General features: G+C 37.0%; 1 protein-coding gene across 2 annotated transcripts in view; it reads left to right on the forward strand.

Annotated features, from left to right (window-relative positions):
• CDC73 (cell division cycle 73) overlaps positions 1-20,986 on the forward strand; it is a 143,482-nt gene that overhangs the window by 115,232 nt on the left and 7,264 nt on the right. For both annotated transcript variants that reach the window (XM_033200509.1, XM_033200510.1), the window contains 2 exons: positions 5,325-5,486; positions 9,012-9,112. In XM_033200509.1, coding sequence (XP_033056400.1) covers positions 5,325-5,486; positions 9,012-9,112 — 263 coding nt within the window. The remainder of the gene's footprint in view (positions 1-5,324; positions 5,487-9,011; positions 9,113-20,986) is intronic.

Below are 20,986 nucleotides of genomic sequence, written 5' to 3' on the forward strand. Positions count from 1 at the left end.
GGCATAGAAATAAAGTACTGTTGTTTGTTATTTAAGGCTTAAGTCTGGGTAGTACTTGATAGACTTAAATTTTGCCCTCTTTAACATCCTAAGTTGTATTCCATCTGGTCATTGCTGCAATTAGCTGAAGCTTCTAAGCTGAGAGTGGAGTTGTAATGGAACAGGATACATTGACAGTTGACCTAGGGTAGCTGAATTGATAGTGCTGTAATATATAGCACTTTGGTCACATTCTTTGTTAAGTTTAATTAGTTCTAGAGTATTATATACTTTATTAATTTCAATATACGCAGTTATTTTTCATGATTTCATATCTCTGAAATTGTAATATGTCATATGAATGATGGTATCTTAGAGTTGCTGTGGCTAGGTGGCAGTCCTGACATAGTTTTTATTACTGGCACATGCACAAAATGGTGATGGCAATTCATAGTTTCATCAGATCTGTGAGGTATGTGCATAGATGGTACTATATATGTTGAATTTAAATGTGGTGCAAAATATCTTCAAAAAAGATATGGTGTAATTTATCATTGAAACAGTTATTATGGAGGAACGAAGAGAGAGGACTCACACTATCTGATTTCAAGACTTAATATCAAGCTGCAGTAATCCACACATAGTACTGATGATGTAAAGATAGTTAGATGAATGAAAATAATGGAGATTGCATAAATGGGCCTATACTATTTTCGACAAAAACGTCAATGCAATTCAATTGAGAAATGCCTTAGCAATAAATGGTAATGGAACAATTGGATAAATACATGGGTGGAGAGGAATGATTCTCAGCCATTACCTAACGCCATACACAAACATTTTTTAAGGTAGATTATACACACAAACTTAAAAGCTAAAACTGTAAGGCTTCTAGAATAAAGCATAATAGAATGTTTTTGTGACTTTGAAATAGTGTTTTTTGTTTTGTTTGTTTTTTAAAGAGTGAACCATAAAAAAAAAAAAATTTAAACTTCTGTTTATCAAAAGACACCATTAAGAAAATAAAAAGGCCAGGCCGGGTGTGGTGGCTCAAGCCTGTAATCCCAGCACTTTGGGAGGCCGAGACAGGCGGATCATGAGGTCAGGAGATCGAGACCATCCTGGCTAACACGGTGAAACCCCATCTCTACTGAAAAATACAAAAAACTAGCCGGGCGAGGTGGCGGGCGCCTGTATTCCCAGCTACTCTGGAGGCTGAGGTAGGAGAATGGCGTAAACCCGCGAGGCAGAGCTTGCAGTGAGCCAGTGAGCTGAGATCCGGCCACTGCACTCCAGCCCGGGTGAGAGCGAGACTCCGTCTCAAAAAAAAAAAAAAAAAGAAAAGAAAAAGGCCAGCCACATGCTGGGAGAAAATCTTTTCATTGCACATTTCTAACAAAAGTTTTTTATCTAGAATCCTGTGTGTCAGTATTTTTAAAAATCCAATTAAAAATAAGCAAGAGATAATGATATTCCACAAAAGAAGGTATACAAATGATCAATCAGCACATGAAAAAAATGCTCAGTATCATCAGTTGTTGAGGAAGTAAAAATTAAAATGATGTTGAGATACTATTTCACATACCCATTAGAAAGACTAAAATTCAAAAGACTAGAAGTCTCATACATTTTTAGTGGAAGTATAAAATGGTTCAACTGCTTTGGAAAACTTCTTGGCAGTTTCTTATAAAGTTGCACATAACCCCATGATTCCCACTCAAACGTATTTACATAAGAGAAATGAAAGCACGTGTTCACAAAAACACTTATACAGGAATATTTATGTTAGCTTTACTTGTAATAACCCAGACCTTGAAACTACCCTGCTATATACTGAGCATTTGTGTCCCACAAAATTTATATGTTGAAACTTAGTCACTAATGCCAGGGTATTTGGGAAGTAATTAGTTCATGAGGGCTCTGTCCTCACAAATAGGATAAGCACCCTCGTGAAAGTGGTCCCAGAGAGCTTCCTTGCTCCTTCTGTGATATGAGAACACAGCAGTAACACAGTTTGCAAACCAGGAAGTGGGACCTCACTAGACACTAGACTTGCCAATATCTTTATCTTGACTTCCTAGCCTCCAGAACAGTGATGAATTCCTGTTGTTTACAAGCCACCCCAGTCTATGCTATTTCTATTATTGTATCCTGAGTGTACTAAGGCACACCCAAATATCCACTAGCAGGAGAATGGTATTTTCTTACAATAGAATTCTACTTAGCAATAAAAAAGAATGAACTACTGATACATCCCACATCTTTCTTGAATGAAAGAAACCAGGTACAAAATAATACATCTGGTATATGAGTGTGTGTATATAAATTCCCAAAACAGAAAAAACGAATGGAAAACAGAAGAGTGGTTGCCTGTTGGGAAGGGGAATGGCGTTTGACTGAAAGGTATATAAGGAAACTTTCTGGTTGATGCAGATGTTCTTTATCTTGATTGAAATAGTGCTTATACTTAGTATACGTTTATCAAAACTCATCTATTTGCGCATTTCACTGTATGTAAATTTTATGTCAATAAAAATGTTATATATTAAAAAATACACTGAAATGAAGCAGTGGAATGCAGATTTGATACTTGAATTCTTCCACATTAGAGGAATGACATTCCCATTCTTTCTTTTTTTTTTTTCTCCGGAGGCAGTCTCACTCTATCACCCAGGCTAGAGGGCAGTGGTGTGATCTCGGCTTGCTACAGCCTCCACCTCCTGGGGTCAAGATTCTCCTGCCTTGGCCTCCAGAGTATCTGGGATTACAGGCGCATGCCACCGCACCTAGCCAAATTTTGTATATTTAGTAGAGACGGGGCTTCACCATGTTGGCCAGACTGGTCTCGAACCCCTGACCTCAAATGATCCACCCACCTTGGCCCCCCATAGTGTTGGGATTACAGGCGTGAGCCACTGCACCTGGCCCTAATCCCATATTTTTTTTTTTGCAAAGCAATAACCAAGTGCTTTATTTATGGAACCTAAAAATGGAAGATAGCAATAATAGATGAACCTATTTTGCCTGAGATACATGTGAAGCAATTGCCTATTACACACATCCAGCAGTGCAGCCCAAGCCAGAAGAACTAACCAGTTTTCTGGAGGGATGACTGTGATTTATGTAGAATATCATAGTTTAATTGGCAGTATTTTTTTCCTTTCATAGTGGTACAATATAATGGTGTAGCTCACAATTGTTGGTGTCTTAGATTTGATGAACTGCGGTAGGGTGAACAGGTAAAATTATATTGGCTCTGTGGAATACTATTCTTTTTTGTAGACTTAACTTTAGGGAAGAGGTCATAAGATCTATCTTTATGTTATCAAATGAGATCCTTGCTGAAAAGCGTTTTGAAATAAAGCTTTTTTAAATTGCTTATAGAGATGACTGCAATTCTAAGAAAATAGGTAGATATAATCAGAAGTTAACATGCTGCAGCATCTAAAAATTCTAGGACGGTGGTTAATTGTACAAAGCATGTTAATGTTTTTGAACTTTTATAAAACATATCAACCAATGTGTAGATATGTAGATGCTGTATAACTCTTATTTCTTAGGCTTCAGAAGTTGAAATAGGTGTATAATAGATTTTTATTAGTTTGGTATTGTAATAGATCACCCATTTGTATGTATTTTGTATTCTAGTCATATGATTAAAGTTTATAAGGAATTTTTTACAAGTAAATTTAAACTTTAACACCATGTTAAAATTTCAGAAGCCAGAAAAGAGAAAGATGCAGTCTTATATTTAACAACTTAAACATTTCGAATCCCATGTAGGTACAGATTGAGATACAGCATTTCTCTTGGCAGTAGAATCCCTTTGTTCTGTGTTTGTGGAACATAAGTTCAAGAGGGCAGGGACTATGTTTTGTACTACTATGTATATTATAAAACTTACAGCACAATATGTTGCACATACTATTAACTTAAAACATTTTTGTTGTGGCTTTTTATTAGAACACAATTTCAAACAATGCACACATATTAAGTTTTCTAAATAATGTGTTTCATTATTCAAAGTATTAGTACTGCCTGGCATTTTCTAAGTGAGCTTGATTAATAAATAAACTAAATGCCACAGGAAGCAAATGATTATCTGGGGGAAATTTTTAAATGATACAGAAATCTTAACTTTTTAACCAAATGTAAAATGGATGTGAGAACAATCATCTCAGAAACAAAGTTAAGTATCATCATTATCACCATGAACTAAAAACTTTCTAGACAATAAAATTAATATTACCTTCTGATGAATCCAGTAGGTGGAATTGAAGTTTTTCAGAGAACTCTAATTAGCACAAGTTCTCCTGTGTTTTTTGGTCCTTTCACCCCTTCATCTCTTAAACTTTAGAAGCAGAATGATACTTTCAATGTATTGATTGTATTCTCTCCATTTTATTGGAGAGACTAGATCATAGCTAATAAAATATGTTATTGGACTGTTAGGATTATGTATATATTTAGAAAATAAGACTTCTAAAATACTTTGTGAACACTAGCCAATTTTATAGGTGGTAATAGCTATCCAGATTGCTAAGTTATTTTTAAAAAAGAATATCTGTCTTGAGAATGGATCCACATAAATAAGTTGATAAATGCCACTAGTTGATAATAATAGCAGATTATCAGCATACACTGATTTAATTTTCTTTTTTTTTTTGTTTTTGAGACGGAGTCTCACTCTGTCTCCCAGGCTGGAGTGCAGTGGCCGGATCTCAGCTCACTGCAGGCTCCGCCTCCCAGGTTTACGCCATTCTCCTGCCTCAGCCTCCCAAGTAGCTGGGACTACAGGCGCCCGCTACCTCGCCCAGCCTAATTTTCATACTTTAAAATTTTCAAGGCTACTCTGAAGTTTGATGGTATTTTTGTAATTTTGCTGAAGCATAAAATTAAAAAAAAAAAAAAAAGTGTTTTGTTAAGCTTCTGGATAGGCTAAGTCACAGAGTAAAGAAGCCTGCTAGCCACAACAACTTTTTCGTTTCAAATGACTTTTTGATTTCTAATAAAATTCCTCTTTATCATGAAGTTTCCCTCTAATAGAATTTGAGGAATTAAGGATTAGTGTGGAGAATGTGCTAGTTGAATGAATATAAATTGTGTGTTGTTACACGCACACAGCCCCCAACTTAGGGTCTGAGTGAGCTTAAGTTCTGTTTGGTGTACAGAGGAAAGACCTATACTCTCCATGATCTGTACTTGCAGAGCAGGTTTATTTAAAAACAAGCATCTTTAGTTTAAAATGAATTAATGTTTAAAAAATTATTTCAAATTATAGTTTATTTTCCCATTTTCATCACATGGAATACATTTGGCTTTTTCTCATCTCTGTTTTTTCAAAGATTTGTCCCATCAGATGAAAAGAAGAAACAAGGTTGTCAACGAGAAAATGAAACTCTAATACAAAGAAGAAAAGACCAGATGCAACCAGGGGGCACTGCAATTAGTGTCACAGTACCTTATAGAGTAGTAGACCAGCCCCTTAAACTTATGCCTCAAGACTGGTAAGATAGTCTATATATATATATATATAAATATATATTTCTTTTCACAGGTGTTGAATCCAAGAGAATGAGTGTTATTATTGCCGTTGATGATGTTGCTTTTTAAGAGATGGGGTCTCACTATGTTGCCCAGGCAGAACTTGAACTCCTGGACTCTATCAGTCCTCCTGCCTCAGGCTCCCAAGTAGCTAGGACTACAGGCATATGCCACTGCACCTGGCAGCCTATGTTTTTTAAATATTCGTTTGTTTTCTGTGTATTGTTGGTTTTTTCTTGTATGAGCAACTATCAAATTTTATCATGAGTTCTAAATAGGAACTGTCTTTGAAAAGTATGTTAATGTATATTTAGTTTGGTCATCAATAATGTTAACATTCTAATAATTCCTCAATAACTTTATATTTTGGATAGGTAAACTTGATTTTACTTATAAGAAGAAACATTCCAACTTCTGGAAAACCCAGTGTAAAAAATTCTTTCCACTTGTTCATTTGTTCTGGATGAGCTTGTAGAACCCAGCAAATTAGACTAATGTTGTAAGGTATTCTATGTTCAGATTTTTGGTTTGGAGAATTTCAATTATCTGGTAAGAAAAAAGTGAAGGCATACTTTTATTGTAAGGGAATAATGTAATAAAAATGATAGGAACAGCTCTTTTATCATGGTTTAACCCTTTTGTTGCATTAAAATGTTCTTTAACAAAATATTAAGCTGTTTATAATATAAAGTGCCTATAAATTTAGACACACAGATTACCTTATTTCTTTAATCTGAAGTAAAAGTTGAGTATATATCTGTGATACAGAGAATGCAACACATGGCACATTAGATAAATTTGCTTTTGAAGTACTTGTTAGTTTTTGGGCATTAAGAAGTCAAGGCATTGCGAAAATTAATATTAAAAATTTTCTTGGCCGGGCGCGGTGGCTCAAGCCTGTAATCCCAGCACTTTGGGAGGCCAAGACGGGCGGATCACGAGGTCAGGAGATCGAGACCATCCTGGCTAACACGGTGAAACCCCGTCTCTACTAAAAAGTACAAAAAACTAGCCGGGCGAGGTGGCGGGCGTCTGTAGTCGCAGCTACTCGGGAGGCTGAGGCAGGAGAATGGCGTAAACCCGGGAGGTGGAGCTTGCAGTGAGCTGAGATCCGGCCACTGCACTCCAGCCCGGGTGACAGAGCGAGACTCCGTCTCAAAAAAAAAAAAAAAAAAAAAAAAATTTCTTAAGAAAATTGCAACCAGGGAGCACTACAATTAATTGGTGTCACAGTATCTTATAGATTAGTAGACCAGCCCGTTAAACTTATGCCTCAAGACTGGTAGGATAATTCTCTCTCTCTCTCTCGCCATGTATATATAAAATACATATTTATATATAATATATGTAATATATAGAGAGAGAATTATATATATAAATAATATATATATAATTTTTAAATTATAATTCTTCTCTGGTACCTGATAGATACTTTGAGTAATGTAGAAAGTAAGATAAGAGGCCGGGCGCGGTGGCTCAAGCCTGTAATCCCAGCACTTTGGGAGGCCGAGACGGGCGGATCACGAGGTCAGGAGATCGAGACCATCCTGGCTGACACTGTGAAACCCCGTCTCTACTAAAAAGTAGAAAAAACTAGCCGGGCGAGGTGGCGGGCGCCTGTAGTCCCAGCGACTCGGAGGCTGAGGCAGGAGAATGGCGGTAAACCCGGGAGGCGGAGCTTGCAGTGAGCTGAGATCCGGCCACTGCACTCCAGCCCGGGCGACAGAGCGAGACTCCGTCTCAAAAAAAAAAAAAAAGAAAGTAAGATTAGAATTTCAGATATCAAGCTTAAAACCAAATAGGAAAGTTATACCACTTGTATTTTATGTTTGCAATGTATTTGCAGAAATAATACAATGTATACAAATGTCATCACTATGCTGTAAAATACTGCTTGTGTGTATTAGTTAGGGTCTCCAACCATTGAAGTCTCCAGCATTTTCCTTACTTCCTTATTTTCCTTTTCCTTTAATTATTCTTCCAAGAATTGAGGGGGAGTAACATTTTTGTTACCCTGCTTCTCTGCTGATCCTATAAGACCCAGTAGAATATAAGTGATCTCTGCCCAGCAAATTCCCTTTGCTTTGGCAGGCATCTTGGGCTTTCAACTGTTATAAGTTATATCATGAAATTGAAGGATTATTTAATAGTATACTGCATTGCCAAAGATGATTTTGACAGTTTGAGGCATGTGTCCCATGAAAGGGAAAATTTTTTAACTTAAGACTTAATTTTAGCCTCAGACATTTTGAGCAGCTTAAGAATTTTAAGCTTGCAGTTTTTAATAGTTGCTGTAGGTCTTCTGCTTGAATAGAAGGTAACTCTGGTGTAATGTTTTTTTGTATGTCTGCAGTCTTCATTAATTGCGGTGGTTATCAAAGTGTGGTTTGCAGACCTCAGGTCATTCCTAAGACCCTTTCACAGAGTTGCAAGATCAAAACTGTTTTTGTAATAATACTGAGATGGCTGTTCTCATGATTGTCTGCCCTTAAATAGGAGCAGTAGCATACCCAGTGCCCCAGCATAGTAATTTATTCTCCTCCTTCCCTTCTTCCTTTTCTCTGTACTTCTACCTTCCTTTCTGTTCTCCAATATGCCCATGTACTTGTTTCTTCATTTATACACTGAAGTTTCTAATAGTGTACAGGGAGATCATTGGATTGTTTTGAAGATTAACTTTGTTAACATCATAAGTAATGCATCAAGTCCTTCAAATGGCACTTGACACATAGTAAATGCTCAGTAAATATTACTAGTTTTAACCGTTATTGTTGATGATGTTGTTTCGTTCCCACCTCTTTAGTTATTGGCTTTAACTGTTTATGGCAGTACTTCTTATAATTTCTCAATTCAATTAAATATTTTGTAAAATAATGAAATTTGAGGGTCTACAAAGAAGTTTGTTCTTTCTAGGAAAACTAGGTTGATTGGTTGGGAAAAAAATGCTTTAAAAAATACTTACACATTTAGGGTGAATGAAACAGTTGTAAAACAATTGCAGAAATTATAAAAGTCTAAATGGTTTCTATACTCAGATTACTTCCCAAGTAATCACAAGAACTCAGATAAGGCCCTGGGACCTTGTAAAATGGTTGATGAATTCCTATAATGTAATGTTTTTAGTTAAAGTAAAATATTTAAGATGTGTTTGAATTTTAAATGATGTTTTAAGCAACTTTTTTGATTACTAGTTATCAACCACTATTCCCTATTGCAGGGAACAGAAAATGAAAATAAAATTACATACAAGTATTGTCCATTTAATTATGTTTAAAAGACTTAGGTGTAAAAACCAGATATATGGGAAGTATAACAATCATGATATTGAAAAGGTGGTAAGTACTTACATTCATAGAAGGATTGATAAGACTCTACCACATAAATGTTTATGGGTCTGTTGCCTAAGGGATTTATTAGTAGCTAAAGCTCAAGTTTGAATTAATCTCCGTCTGTCCCCTACCTCCCCCCACCCACTTTTCTACTTGTAGGGACCGCGTTGTAGCCGTTTTTGTTCAGGGTCCTGCATGGCAGTTCAAAGGTTGGCCATGGCTTTTGCCCGATGGATCACCAGTTGATATATTTGCTAAAAGTAAGATTCTCTTTATATTTACTGCTTATCCAGTATAGAAATGTTCTCACTTTAAGAGAAAGAGTCATATAGTTCTGCACACATGATGTGTATATCAAAAGATTGCTGTTAAGAAACATATGTTAATGTTTAAGCATCTGTGACATATTTTTAAAAGTTTTGTACATTAATACTTTCTGTGTGGGTGTATCTGAAAGTGAATATTGCCTATCCCACAACATCACTAATTATTTTTAGATCACTTAAAAATCATTGGCCAGGCACCGTGGCTCACGCCTGTAATCCCAGCACTTTGGGAGGCTGAGGCAGGTGGATCACCTTAGGTCGGGAGGTCGAGATCAGCCTAACCAACATGGCAAAACTGTGTCACTACTAAAAATACAAAATTAGCTGTGCGTGGTGGTGTACACCTGTAATCCCAGCTACTCAGGAGGCTTGAGGCAGGAGAACCACTTGAACCCAGGAGGCAGAGGTTGCAGTGAGCTATGATCACACCACTGCACTTCAGCCTGGGCAACAAGAGCAAAACTCCGTCTCAAAAAAAAAAAAAAAAAAAAAAAAAAAAATCAGTACTATTGCATGTCCATACATTTTGATTAAAATTGATGCCAGTTTTAAATGGGTTGGCTTTTGATGGACAGAAATATGTAGCCATGACTAAAGTGCCATAATGACATTTACCAGCTCTTCTTTTCATCTGTAATGATGGTAAGATGATTGATTTTTTCTCTTCATTCAGATCTCAGCTCAAGTGTTCTCTCTTTAGAGAATCTGTCTCTGACTTTCCTGTTTCAAATAGTCATTACCACTTCCCAGTTGCTCCTTAAGCTTTTTTATTTTCTTGATAGCACTTACCATTCCTAGACATTTTCTAATTGTTATACCTTTATTCTAAGTGTTCCCTAGCCAGAATGCAAATTTTGATGGGGAGTCCTTCTCTGCCTTATTTACCTTCAAGTCCTCAGCACAGAAGAGTGCCTGGCATAGAGAGGCTTTCAATAAATATCTACTGAATGAATTATTTCATGCATATTTAATATTTATTAAACATATTAGCATAGATTGATATAACAAAAGATTAATTTCACCTGTTTATTTCCTGGAAGGGGATATTCCAACAATTAATTAATTGGCGTATTCCGTTAAATTAGTAATGTAAGTAAAATTACTTTTAAAAAGTCATTGTCATGAAACAAGTATGTTTATTAGAAATGACAACTTTATTATGAATGTTGATTGTACTATTCTGAAATGCCTTATGTTTTTAGCAGCCCCAGTTTTTGTTAGTGGTACTGTCATTTTTCCTTAGAAAGTACCCAAGCTTGAAAGTTTTAGTCATCTGTTCTTCTGTTACCTTCATTCATTAAAAAAAAAGAATTCTAATATTACTGTAGGAGATTAGTCAGGGTGGTGGGAGAAATTATAGAAAAAAGATGCAAACCTTCTTGGAAGGCTGGGAGGTTTTGCAAAAGCTTCGAAAGATAATTTGGCTGAAGTCAGCCAGATTCTCTTACCGGGAGCCTAATAGCAAAGGTTAGATAACCTGGGGATATAAAGAAATTCATCTAGATAAGTTAGTTTACTTAGGCCTTTAATCAGCCGCGGGAGTGGCAATGGGGCAGGGGTTGGAGGTGGGGGGAGGGTGGCAAGGCAGTGGCGACCATCTTAATTACCCTCGAGTGTGTTGACTCAAAGCCTTTGTCATTAAATCTGTAATAAAAAATGCCAGTGTGTCTGGGCTGCGGCCGCTGTGACTCTTTATGGTATCCTCCTCGATGTCTGTGAGTGGCCCAGTCCCCTAGCCGCACGTCCAGGAAAAAACCTGTGTCTGCATACATTTTTCTTCCTGTTGTTCGGCCAGGGTCTGCAGGTTGGGCCTGGCAGCTGACATTATGATAGATTTTTATGTTATTTCTGAAACTTGAGTAATGCACAGGGTTGGTAAATAGAAAGTTAAATAAAAAGAGAATGGGAATTTTAATGAAAGTGAAATGTCAATGTGAATTCTCTTTTACCTACTTGCTTGCCTTGTTGAATAATATTTCAACAAAAAATGATTAGAATGTCTTCAAGATATAAATGTATGAAATTCATTAGGAATATAAAGTTTTTATTTTTGTTCAAATTGTTAGTCTTCTGAAATTTAGATAAGAATATAGAGAATTTTCTTTTAAAAGTCATCAGTGATTTACTTTCATAAACTATTCTTTCTCTTCCACTTATTCCTTCTACACTGACTCCTTTCTCTCAGCGTTTAAGAATACTCTTTCCCCTTCCATCTTAAACAACAAAACAAAACCCTTACCATTGACCTCACCCTTTCCCCTAGCTGCTGCTTTTTCCTTTTATAGCTACACTTGGGAAAGAATTGTCTCTACGCATTCATTTTCTGTTCAAATTCCCTGTAGTCCGGCTCTTGCTCTGTACTAAAACTGTTTTCACTGAAGTCACCAGTGACTCAAATACTGGATACTTTTAAATTATCAGAATTTGATTCTGTTGACTGCTCCTTTTTAAGTTACTTTCCAAGGACCTGTTATACTTTGTCTCAGATTTCCTTGCTACTTTTCCTCTGTTTATCAACTGCAGTGGACCCTTCAACATCATGCAGTTGAAAACTCCGATATAACTTTTGACTCCTCCCAAACATACCTTGAGCCTACTACTGTTGACTGGTTACCTTCACTGGTAACATAAACAGTCGATTAACAAATATTTTTCGTGTTAGCATTGTATACTGCATTATTAAGATAAAGTAAGCTCTAGACAAAAAGAAAATGTTAAGAAAATCATAAGAAAGAGAAAATACATTTACTGTTCATTAAGTGGAAGTCAGTTACCATGAAGGTCTTCATCTTCATTGTCTTCACATTGAGTAGGTTGAGGAGGAGGAAGGGTTAGTCTTGCTGTCCCAGGTGGCAGAGGCAGAAGAAAATCCATGTATAAATGGACCCACTCAGTTGGAACTTCTGTTGTTCAAGGATCAAATGTATATGGTTATGTCTCTGTTTCTCATCTCCTGTGACTCTAAATACCCTCTCAAGAAGATCTCATAGCTTTCAATTATCACTTATATTCCCTTATTCTAAAAATTATTGTCTCTAGCTTGATATTCTGGACCTATATACCTCATTCACTATGAGATAACTTCTCCGTGATATCTCATTGGTACGTCAAACTCAAGCTTTTTCAAATGGAATTGGATTGTTTTACTGTCTTCCTTACTCCTCAAACTATTTCTTATTATCTGTTAGTCCTTTTCAGTAATTTGCCTAAGCCAGAAACTTGTGAGTATATTATCTCTTAGCTTTTAGTTGGTCTTTTTGCTTTCACTCTTCTGGCTTCCAGTCGTTTTCTCCATCAGAATACACTGTACAGCACTGGGGAAAAACTGAGGGTATTTGGGAGTGTTTCTATGGGCCTTGATAGAAAATTGTATTATATTTTGTTAATGTTGCATAATTACATGGAATACATCATTTGCACAATTTTATGCAAATACTGATTTGCATAAAATTGCAAAATAAAATCTTTACAAATTTAGAATGAGAAATTTAAGCTGATATCTGGATATATTTTAGATATGTTATATTTGAGGTGGCTATATTTATTTGTTGACATTTAAAAAATTTTTATTGATGCATAATATTTGTACATATTTATGGTGTACATGTGATATTTTGTTACATGGATGGAATGTGTAATGATCAAGTCAGTTTTTAGGGTATGTATAACCTTGAGTATTTATTATTTCTGTGTTTTGGGAACATTTCAAGTCATCTATTCTAGCTGTTTAGAAATATATAATACATTATTGTTAAGTATATTCTCCTACTCTGCTTTTGAACATGAGAATTTATTCCTTTGTGCAGCTGTTCACCATGGCATATGTTTGACTATGTAACAATCCTGCACATGTACCCCTGAACTTAAAAGTTGGAAATTAAAAAAAGAATTTATTTCTTCTGCCGGTATGTTTGTACACATTATTCAACTGTTTTTCATCCCTCTACTTCCCTCCCACCACACAGATACACACACCCTTCCAGCCCTCTAGTATCTTATCATTTTACTGTCTACCTCCATGAGATCAACATTTAAAGTTTCCACATATAAGTGAGAACATGGAATAATTTGTCTTTCTGTGCCTGTTTTCTTTCACTGAATATAATGACCTTCCCCTTCTATCCATGTCGCCTTGCCGCAGATGACAGGATTTCATTCTTTTTTATGGCCAAACAGTATTTTTATGTGTATATATACTACATTTTCTTTATTCATCTGTCGATGGATTTAGGTTGATTCCAAATCTTGACTATTATGAATAGTGCTACAGTAAACAAGGGGTGTAAGTATCCCTTTGATAAACTGATTTTCTTTCCTTTTGATAAATACGCAGTAGTAGGATTGGTGGATCATCCAGTAGTTCTGTTTTTAGTTTTGAGAAATCTGCATACTGGTTTTCATCGTGGCTCTACTAACTTATATTTCTACCAACAGTGTAGGAGTTCCCTTTTGTCTACATACTTGCCAGCATCTGTTATTTTGTCTTTTTAGTAATAACCCTTGTAATTGGGGTAAGGTAATATTTCATTGTGGTTTTGATCTGCACTTCCCTGATGGTTAGTGATGTTGAACATTTTTTCATATATTTGTTGGCCATTTATTTGTATGTTATCTTTCGAGAAATGTCTGTTCATGTCCTTTGCCCACTTTTTAATGGGATTTTTTTTTAAATTGTTGAGTTTCTTGCATATTAGTCCCTTGTTGGATCAGTAGTTTGCAGATATTTTCTCCCATTCAACAGGTTGTTCTTCACACTGTTTATTGTTTCCATTGCTGTACAGAAACTTTTTACTTTAATATAATCCCATCTATTTTTGTTGCTTGTGCTTTTGAGGTCTTAGCCATAAAGTCCTTGCCTTGACCAGTGTCCTGAAGCAGTGCTCCAGTGTTTTTCTGTGTTCTGTTGTATCCCACTCAGTTTCTGTGATATCATTATTTTGAATTCTTTTCTGATATTTCCTAAGTTTATTTTTCATTGGGATCTGTAGCTGGAGAATTATTCTGGTGTTTTTGTTTTTGTTTTTTTTTTTGGAGGTATCATAATTTATTTCTTTTTCTGTTTTCTTGTGCCCTGTGTTGATATCTGCACATCTGGTGTAAACATTGCTGCTTCTAGTTTTTTGAATTTGCCTTTTTAGGGGAGGACTTTTTCCCGAAGATGTACCTATGATTTTGATTGGGTGGGGCACTTTGGCTTTGATTCTTGGTACTGGCTGTGTAATTTCTTACCTATAAACAGCGTCAATGATATCTGTGGTTTCCTCAGTGGCTTAAGGTATGCTTGTTAGTGGAGGGTGTGGTGAGGTTTTGCTGGGATCAGTGACATTAGGCAGGCTAGTCCTTGGGCCCCAGTGGTGGCAGCAGCAGGCTGAGCCTGCTTGTCTTTGAGTCCCAAGGCCATGTATGCTGGCACCTGTGCTAGTGAGTCCAGATATCATCTTGGTTGCCAGCAGTGGCAGTGGTGAGCCTGGAGGGTGAGCAGGTCAGTTTTCTGGGCAGTGAGCAATGGCGGTAGCAGTGAAGGGGCAACCCTCTGGCTCCCCAGAGATGCACACTGTTGCCGACTGTGGCTTTGTTGGGCTGGATAGGACAGTGCCCAGGCTCACAGGTGGTGTGTGCGGGTGGGTAGCAGTTGTGGTGGTAGTGGCAGGTTGGGTGGGCGTGTATTCTGCCCCTGGGAAAAGTGCTCAGGTGCCAGTGGTGGAGGATGTCATAGGGCCACCCTCAGGACCCCAAATATGTGCTCGGGCACTGCTAGGGCAGCAGAGGGGGAGGACAGAGCCCAGCCAAGCTGGCCTGTCCTTAGGCCTCCAGGTCGCAGACAAGGGTGGGGTGTTCTTCAGGCCCTTGGCAGGGTACTACCAGCACTTGGGTCCTGCTGCTGGAGAAGGCAACATTGTTTTCAGTGGCAGCGGCCAGTAGGCAGGCATCTGGGGCATGTGAGCTTCCGCCAGTTGGTAGCTGTGATTGGGGGAATCTGTCCTCAGGGTGCTTTTTTTTTTTTTTTTTTTTAATTATACTTTTAAGTTCTAGGGTACATGTGCATAACGTGCAGGTTTGTTACATATGTATACTTGTGCCATGTTGGTGTGCTGCCTCAGGGTGCTTTTAAATACATGACTGTTGGGGTTGTGGGTCACTGCCAGTGGCTTGCAGTTAGGTATCATCATTGTCTGCAGGTTGGCAGGGTGTAGGGGACTGCCTTCAGGTGCTTCCCCCACCCCCAACTTAGGGTGTAGGGACTCCTGGGCCCCAGGGTAGGTTGCAGTCTGGTGGGGGCCGAGCCCTCAAAATGGCGCTGTTCTGCAGCTGCTTAGGGCATGTGTAGGGCCTAAGCATGAGCCTCCTATCTGGAGCGTCTTGTGGTCTCTAGGCAGCTTTCTGTGTTGGTGTCAGGAGCCTTGAGGGGTCGTGTGGCTCTCCCTCGGCTAGGATTGCAGGAATCTGAGGTGGGAATGTGGACCATTAGGGATCTCTCACCCTTATCTCACTGGTGAGCCCATCCTAGCTTCCCTTCTCCTTCCTTGCCTTTGGTGTTTCCGGTTGCTTTATCTGTTGAATTCCAGTGCACTCTCTTAGATCATCTGTTTGAAGTGTGATTATCTACTCACCATTTTAGTTCTCTTTGTTTGTTTCTTTTACCCTCCTCGTAACTTACAGAAGGTGGTTCTTCTTTTTGGAGGAGGCAGGTGCTAGTTGCCTCTAGTTAGCTATCTTGAAGCCCCTCTCAAGATATTTTTAATGATAAATTTCTTCAAATTATTACTAGCTACTATTGAAAAAATATTTTTATTTAATAATCTTCTGTATTATCCCTTTATCATTTGTCATGCCATCAGTATATCTAAATATTATTTAAAAGGGCACCTTTTTTTTTTTTTTTTGAGACGGAGTCTCGCTCTGTCGCCCAGGCTGGAGTGCAGTGGCCGGATCTCAGCTCACTGCAAGCTCCGCCTCCCGGGTTTACGCCATTCTCTCGCCTCAGCCTCCCGAGTAGCTGGGACTACAGGCGCCCGCCACCTCGCCTGGCTAGTTTTTTGTATTTTTTTTTTTTTAGTAGAGACGGGGTTTCACCGTGTTAGCCAGGATGGTCTCGATCTCCTGACCTCGTGATCCGCCCGTCTCGGCCTCCCAAAGTGCTGGGATTACAGGCTTGAGCCACCGCGCCCGGCCGGCACCTTTTTTATCTCTTGCTTTGCTGCTTTCCCCAAAAAATGTTGGCAGCATTCATGAAGTTTGCAAAAACAAGCAATTCTGAGTTGTGTGAAATATTTTGCAGTTGTAATTCATTGTGCCACCATAAAACTGGCTTCTTAACAAAAGAACTTTATTTCTTCTTCTTCTTCTTTTTTTTTGGAGACAATCTTGCTCTGTTGCCCAGGCTGGAGTGCAGTGGTGCAATCTCGGCTCACTGCAACCCCCAGGTTCAAGCGATTCTCCTGTCTCAGCCTTCTGAATAGCTGGAATTACAGGTGCACGCCACCATGCCTGGCTAATTTTTGTATTTGTAGTGGAGATGGGGTTTCATCTTGTTGGTCAGGCTGGTCTCAAACTCCTGACCTCGTGATCCTCCTGCCTTGGCCTCTCAAAGTACTGGGATTACAGGCGTGAGCCACTGCGCCTGGCCTGTTTCTTCTCTTTTTAACTTCCAGAGGCTTAAAAACTTTTAATACTTTTTGTGAATAAGAAAATTTTTTTATGGTAATATGTTGGTGTAAGTTTGTTTCGCATCATTGCTTCATATGAATAAAATACTTTATGAGTGAAACTTTATATGTTTTTAAAAATTAGTGACTTATACTTTTTGAACTGTAGTATCCCAGCTTTAAATTTAAAAGTTGTCTATTCTGGTGGAAAAATAAATATAAGTGAAGATGAAATCTGTTGAAATTATTAAAGAAAACTGTAGGCCATTATGGCTTCAATTTGATCATTTTAAAAAATGTAACATATGTATTCTGAAGAATGATTAGCAAATAATTGAACAAGCTAGAAAAGCAACACCTAAGCAGAATGGAAAGGATTAAAATGTTGATTTACATTGAATGCATGAGTTTTAAAAATTTTTTATTGACAAATTTATTTTACACATATAAATACTACTTTGAAAGTAAGTTTTTTGAACTTTATTACATGTAACTCCTTTAATGAATTAGTTTAGTTAAATTCAAAATGAATAATTTGTGTCTGATGAAGAGACTTTTATTTATATAAGCAAATAAATTAGAAATAAGTTTATTTTTCTGGGCACAAATTATTCATTTTAAACTTTTATCAAGAATTGAATCTTGATTAGTTGTTAACATCAAAAGCCAATATGCCAGCAGGCAATATCAAACAAGCAATCCATAAAATAAGCTATCAGAAAAAACTTTAAAAGTCACTTGTTTTCTCTTTAGAACCTCTATTACCAAGTTACGATACCGATCATAATCATATGCTAGTGAAAAAGTCAAAAATTGGGGGGGAAAAAGCTTAACATTTGTACATGCACATGCAAAACAAAAGCTCCCTTGATAATAAAGGGATTGCAGATATAATGAAAAACTAGCTGGGATGATTCAACTGGATTATTAAGGAGAGAAAAGGATTGTAAGTCATTATTTTATAACCTGCCTGTTTGTAGTACAACTAGTTGGGAAGTTTTGCCCTAGAATGTATCACCTGGAACAATACAGAATTGTCTTTTGAAAATGACTATCATAGAATTTCACCTTCTTCTTGTAAACTTTCCAGTGGCTTACTATCACATTTGAAATAAAATTCAGATTTCTTATGCTGTAGTTGAGAATATGTATATATATAGGCCATTGCCTACAAAAAAAAGTTAAACTGAAGCTGGTTGTGGTTGCATACGCCTGTAGTCCCAGCTGCTGGAGAGGTTGGGCCAGGAGGGTCACTTGAGTTCAGGAGTTTGAGGCCCCGGCCTACATAGTGAGACCCTGTCTCAAACTGACCAACCAACCAGACAAAAACAGCAAGTGTAACGTTTTTTAACATTTAAAAAAAAATTATTCTTCAATGTAGGATGTTCCATGCTTGCTTCCGTCTTGGGACCTTTGTATCAGCTGTTCCTTCTGCCTAGAATCTTTCTCTCCCAAATCTTTGCAAGACTTGTTTTTTCAGTTACCTGCTTCTTCTTGAGAACCCCTCTCTGAATACTATTGATAAAAACCTCCCACACATATATTATGTCCTTATTCTGCCTCATTTTTCCTCAGTAGCATTTATACTATCAGAATATTGTCTGTTTATCTGTTTAACTGTTGACTCTTAGAATATAAACTCCCTTAGGGTGGAGACTTTGTCTTGGTCACTCTGTGTTCTTCGTGCCTACAATAGTGCATAATATGTACTGGACAATATATGTCAGATATAGCTTTGATTACAATTTTTTAGTTTAACTTTTTACATTGCTATATAATTGTACATATTTATGGGGTACATAGTGATATTTTGATACATATAATGTATAGTGATCAGATTATCGTAATTAGCATAGCTATCATCTCAAATGTTTATCATTCTTTGTTTTGGGAGTAGTCAGTATCCTTCTCCTAGCTGTTTGAAACTGTGTTTTATCATTAACTGTAATCCTGTAGTGGTATGGAACACTCGAACTTATTTTTTCTATCCAGCCATAATTTTGTGTGCTTTAACTTTTTTTTAGCTTCCATATATGAGAGAGAACTTGTAGTGTTTAACTTTCAGTTTCTGGCTTATTTTACTTAACATAGTGTCCTCCATTTCCATCCATGTTGCCACAAATGACAGGATTTCATTTTTTTTTTTTTTTCTTTTATGGCTGAATAGTATTTTATTGTGTACATATATGCCACATTTTCTTTATCCATTTATCTGTTGTTGGACCCTTAGGTTGATTACATATCTTTGCTATTGTAAATAGTACTGTAAATAGAATGCATTAGACATGGGGGTGCAGATACCTCTTCATTATACTCATTTCCTTTTATTTGGATAAATGCCCAGTAATGAGATTGTGGGATCATATGGTAGTTCTATTGGTAGTTTTTTGAGAACTCTAGACTGTTCTCCATAGTGGCTCTACTAGTTTATATTCCCACCAACAATGTATGAGTTGCCCTTTCTCCACATCGTCTGGAACATTTGTTATTTTTTTGTCTTTTTTATAATAGCCATCCCAACTGGAGTGAGATGATACCTCATTGTGGTTTCAATTAGCATTTTCCTGATGATTAGTGACATTGAGCATACTTTATTTATTGACTGTTTTTATGTCTTCTTTTGAGAAATGTCTATTTAGATCATTTCCAATGATAAAATCTGATGGTTTTTATTCTTTGAAATGTTTAAGTTTCTTGTATATTCTGAGTATTAATCCCCTGTCAGATGAGTAGTTTGCAGATATTTTCTCACATTCTTTAGATTGTCTTTTCACTCTGTTGATGGTTTCCTTTACTGTGCAGAAGCTTTTTAGTTTGATATAATCTCTTTTATTTATCTTTTTGTTGCCAGTGCTTTTATTCATAAAGCCTTTTCCCAGACCAATGTCCTGAAGTGTTTTCTTTATGTTTTCTTCTAGTAGTTTTATAATTTTGGGTCTTACATTTAGGTCTTGAGTTGATTTTGTATGGGGTGAGAGGTAGGAATCTAGTTTTATTCTTCTGTATATAGTTCTCCCTGCATCATTATTGAAGACTGTCTTTTCCCCAATGAAAGTTAAATTGTTCTTGTTTGCAGATGCCATGATCTTATATTTAGAAAAACCTGAAGACTTTACCAAAAATACTCTTAGAACTGGTAAATGAATTCAGTAAAATTGCAGGATATAAAATCATCATACAAAAATCACTAGCATCGTGGTACATGAACAGTGAACTAGCTGAAAAAGAAATCAAGAAGGCAATCCCATTTATAGTAGCTACCAAAAACACTGCCAAAATTCCTAGCAGTTTTTTTCTCTTCATCATTTCTTACCAAATTTTGTTAGTTTTCAGTCCCCACTTATCTCTTGCCACTCATATATCTTCTGTTCTATTGAAGAAAACTCTCTCTTTATCCTCTAGCTTAATAAACTATAATTATTCTCTATTAAATACTTTGCAGTGATTCTCCATGTCACTTAAATATTATAAAAACTACTTAATATGGCCTGCAAGCCTAACATTTTTCCGCACCTCTGTGGTATATATATCCCTTCCCTACATTACTTTGCACGATGCAGTTCTATTAAATTTCTCTAGTTTCTAGACTAATTTTTCTCTTTGAACATGATCATCTTATTCACTAGGTCACTTTTGTTCTGTGCTCACTTAATTCGTACTTGGCCTTTAGATCTTAGGTTAAACATCAGTGACTTTGCAAGCTTTTTCTGACTGAATTTGTGTGTGTAAGGTACAAGGCATAGCTTGTTTTGTGCTTTGCTTTATCATGCTTTGTAGAATTTTTTAAAATAAACAAATTGGTTTGTGGCAACCTGTGTGTTGATAAGTCTTTTGGCACCATTTGTCCAACAGTGTGTGTCTTTTTCATATTGGTGATTTTTACAATATTTCAAACTTTCATTATTTTTGTATCTGTTATGGTGATCTGGGACTAGTGATCTTTGATGTTACTATTGAAATTGTTTTGGGCACCACAAACTACACCCATATAAGATGGCAAACTTAAGTTGATAACTGTTGTTCTGACTGCCCCACTGACCAGTTAGTCCCTCATTTCTTTCTCTCTCTCTTCAGGCCTGTCTTTTTCCTGAGACACTGCAGTATTGAAATTAAGCCAATTAATAACCCTACAGTGACCTCCGAGTGTTTAAATGAAAGGAAG

This window comes from Trachypithecus francoisi, unplaced genomic scaffold (genome assembly GCF_009764315.1).
Source record: "Trachypithecus francoisi isolate TF-2019V2 unplaced genomic scaffold, Tfra_2.0 Lachesis_group5, whole genome shotgun sequence".
NCBI lineage: Eukaryota > Metazoa > Chordata > Mammalia > Primates > Cercopithecidae > Trachypithecus > Trachypithecus francoisi.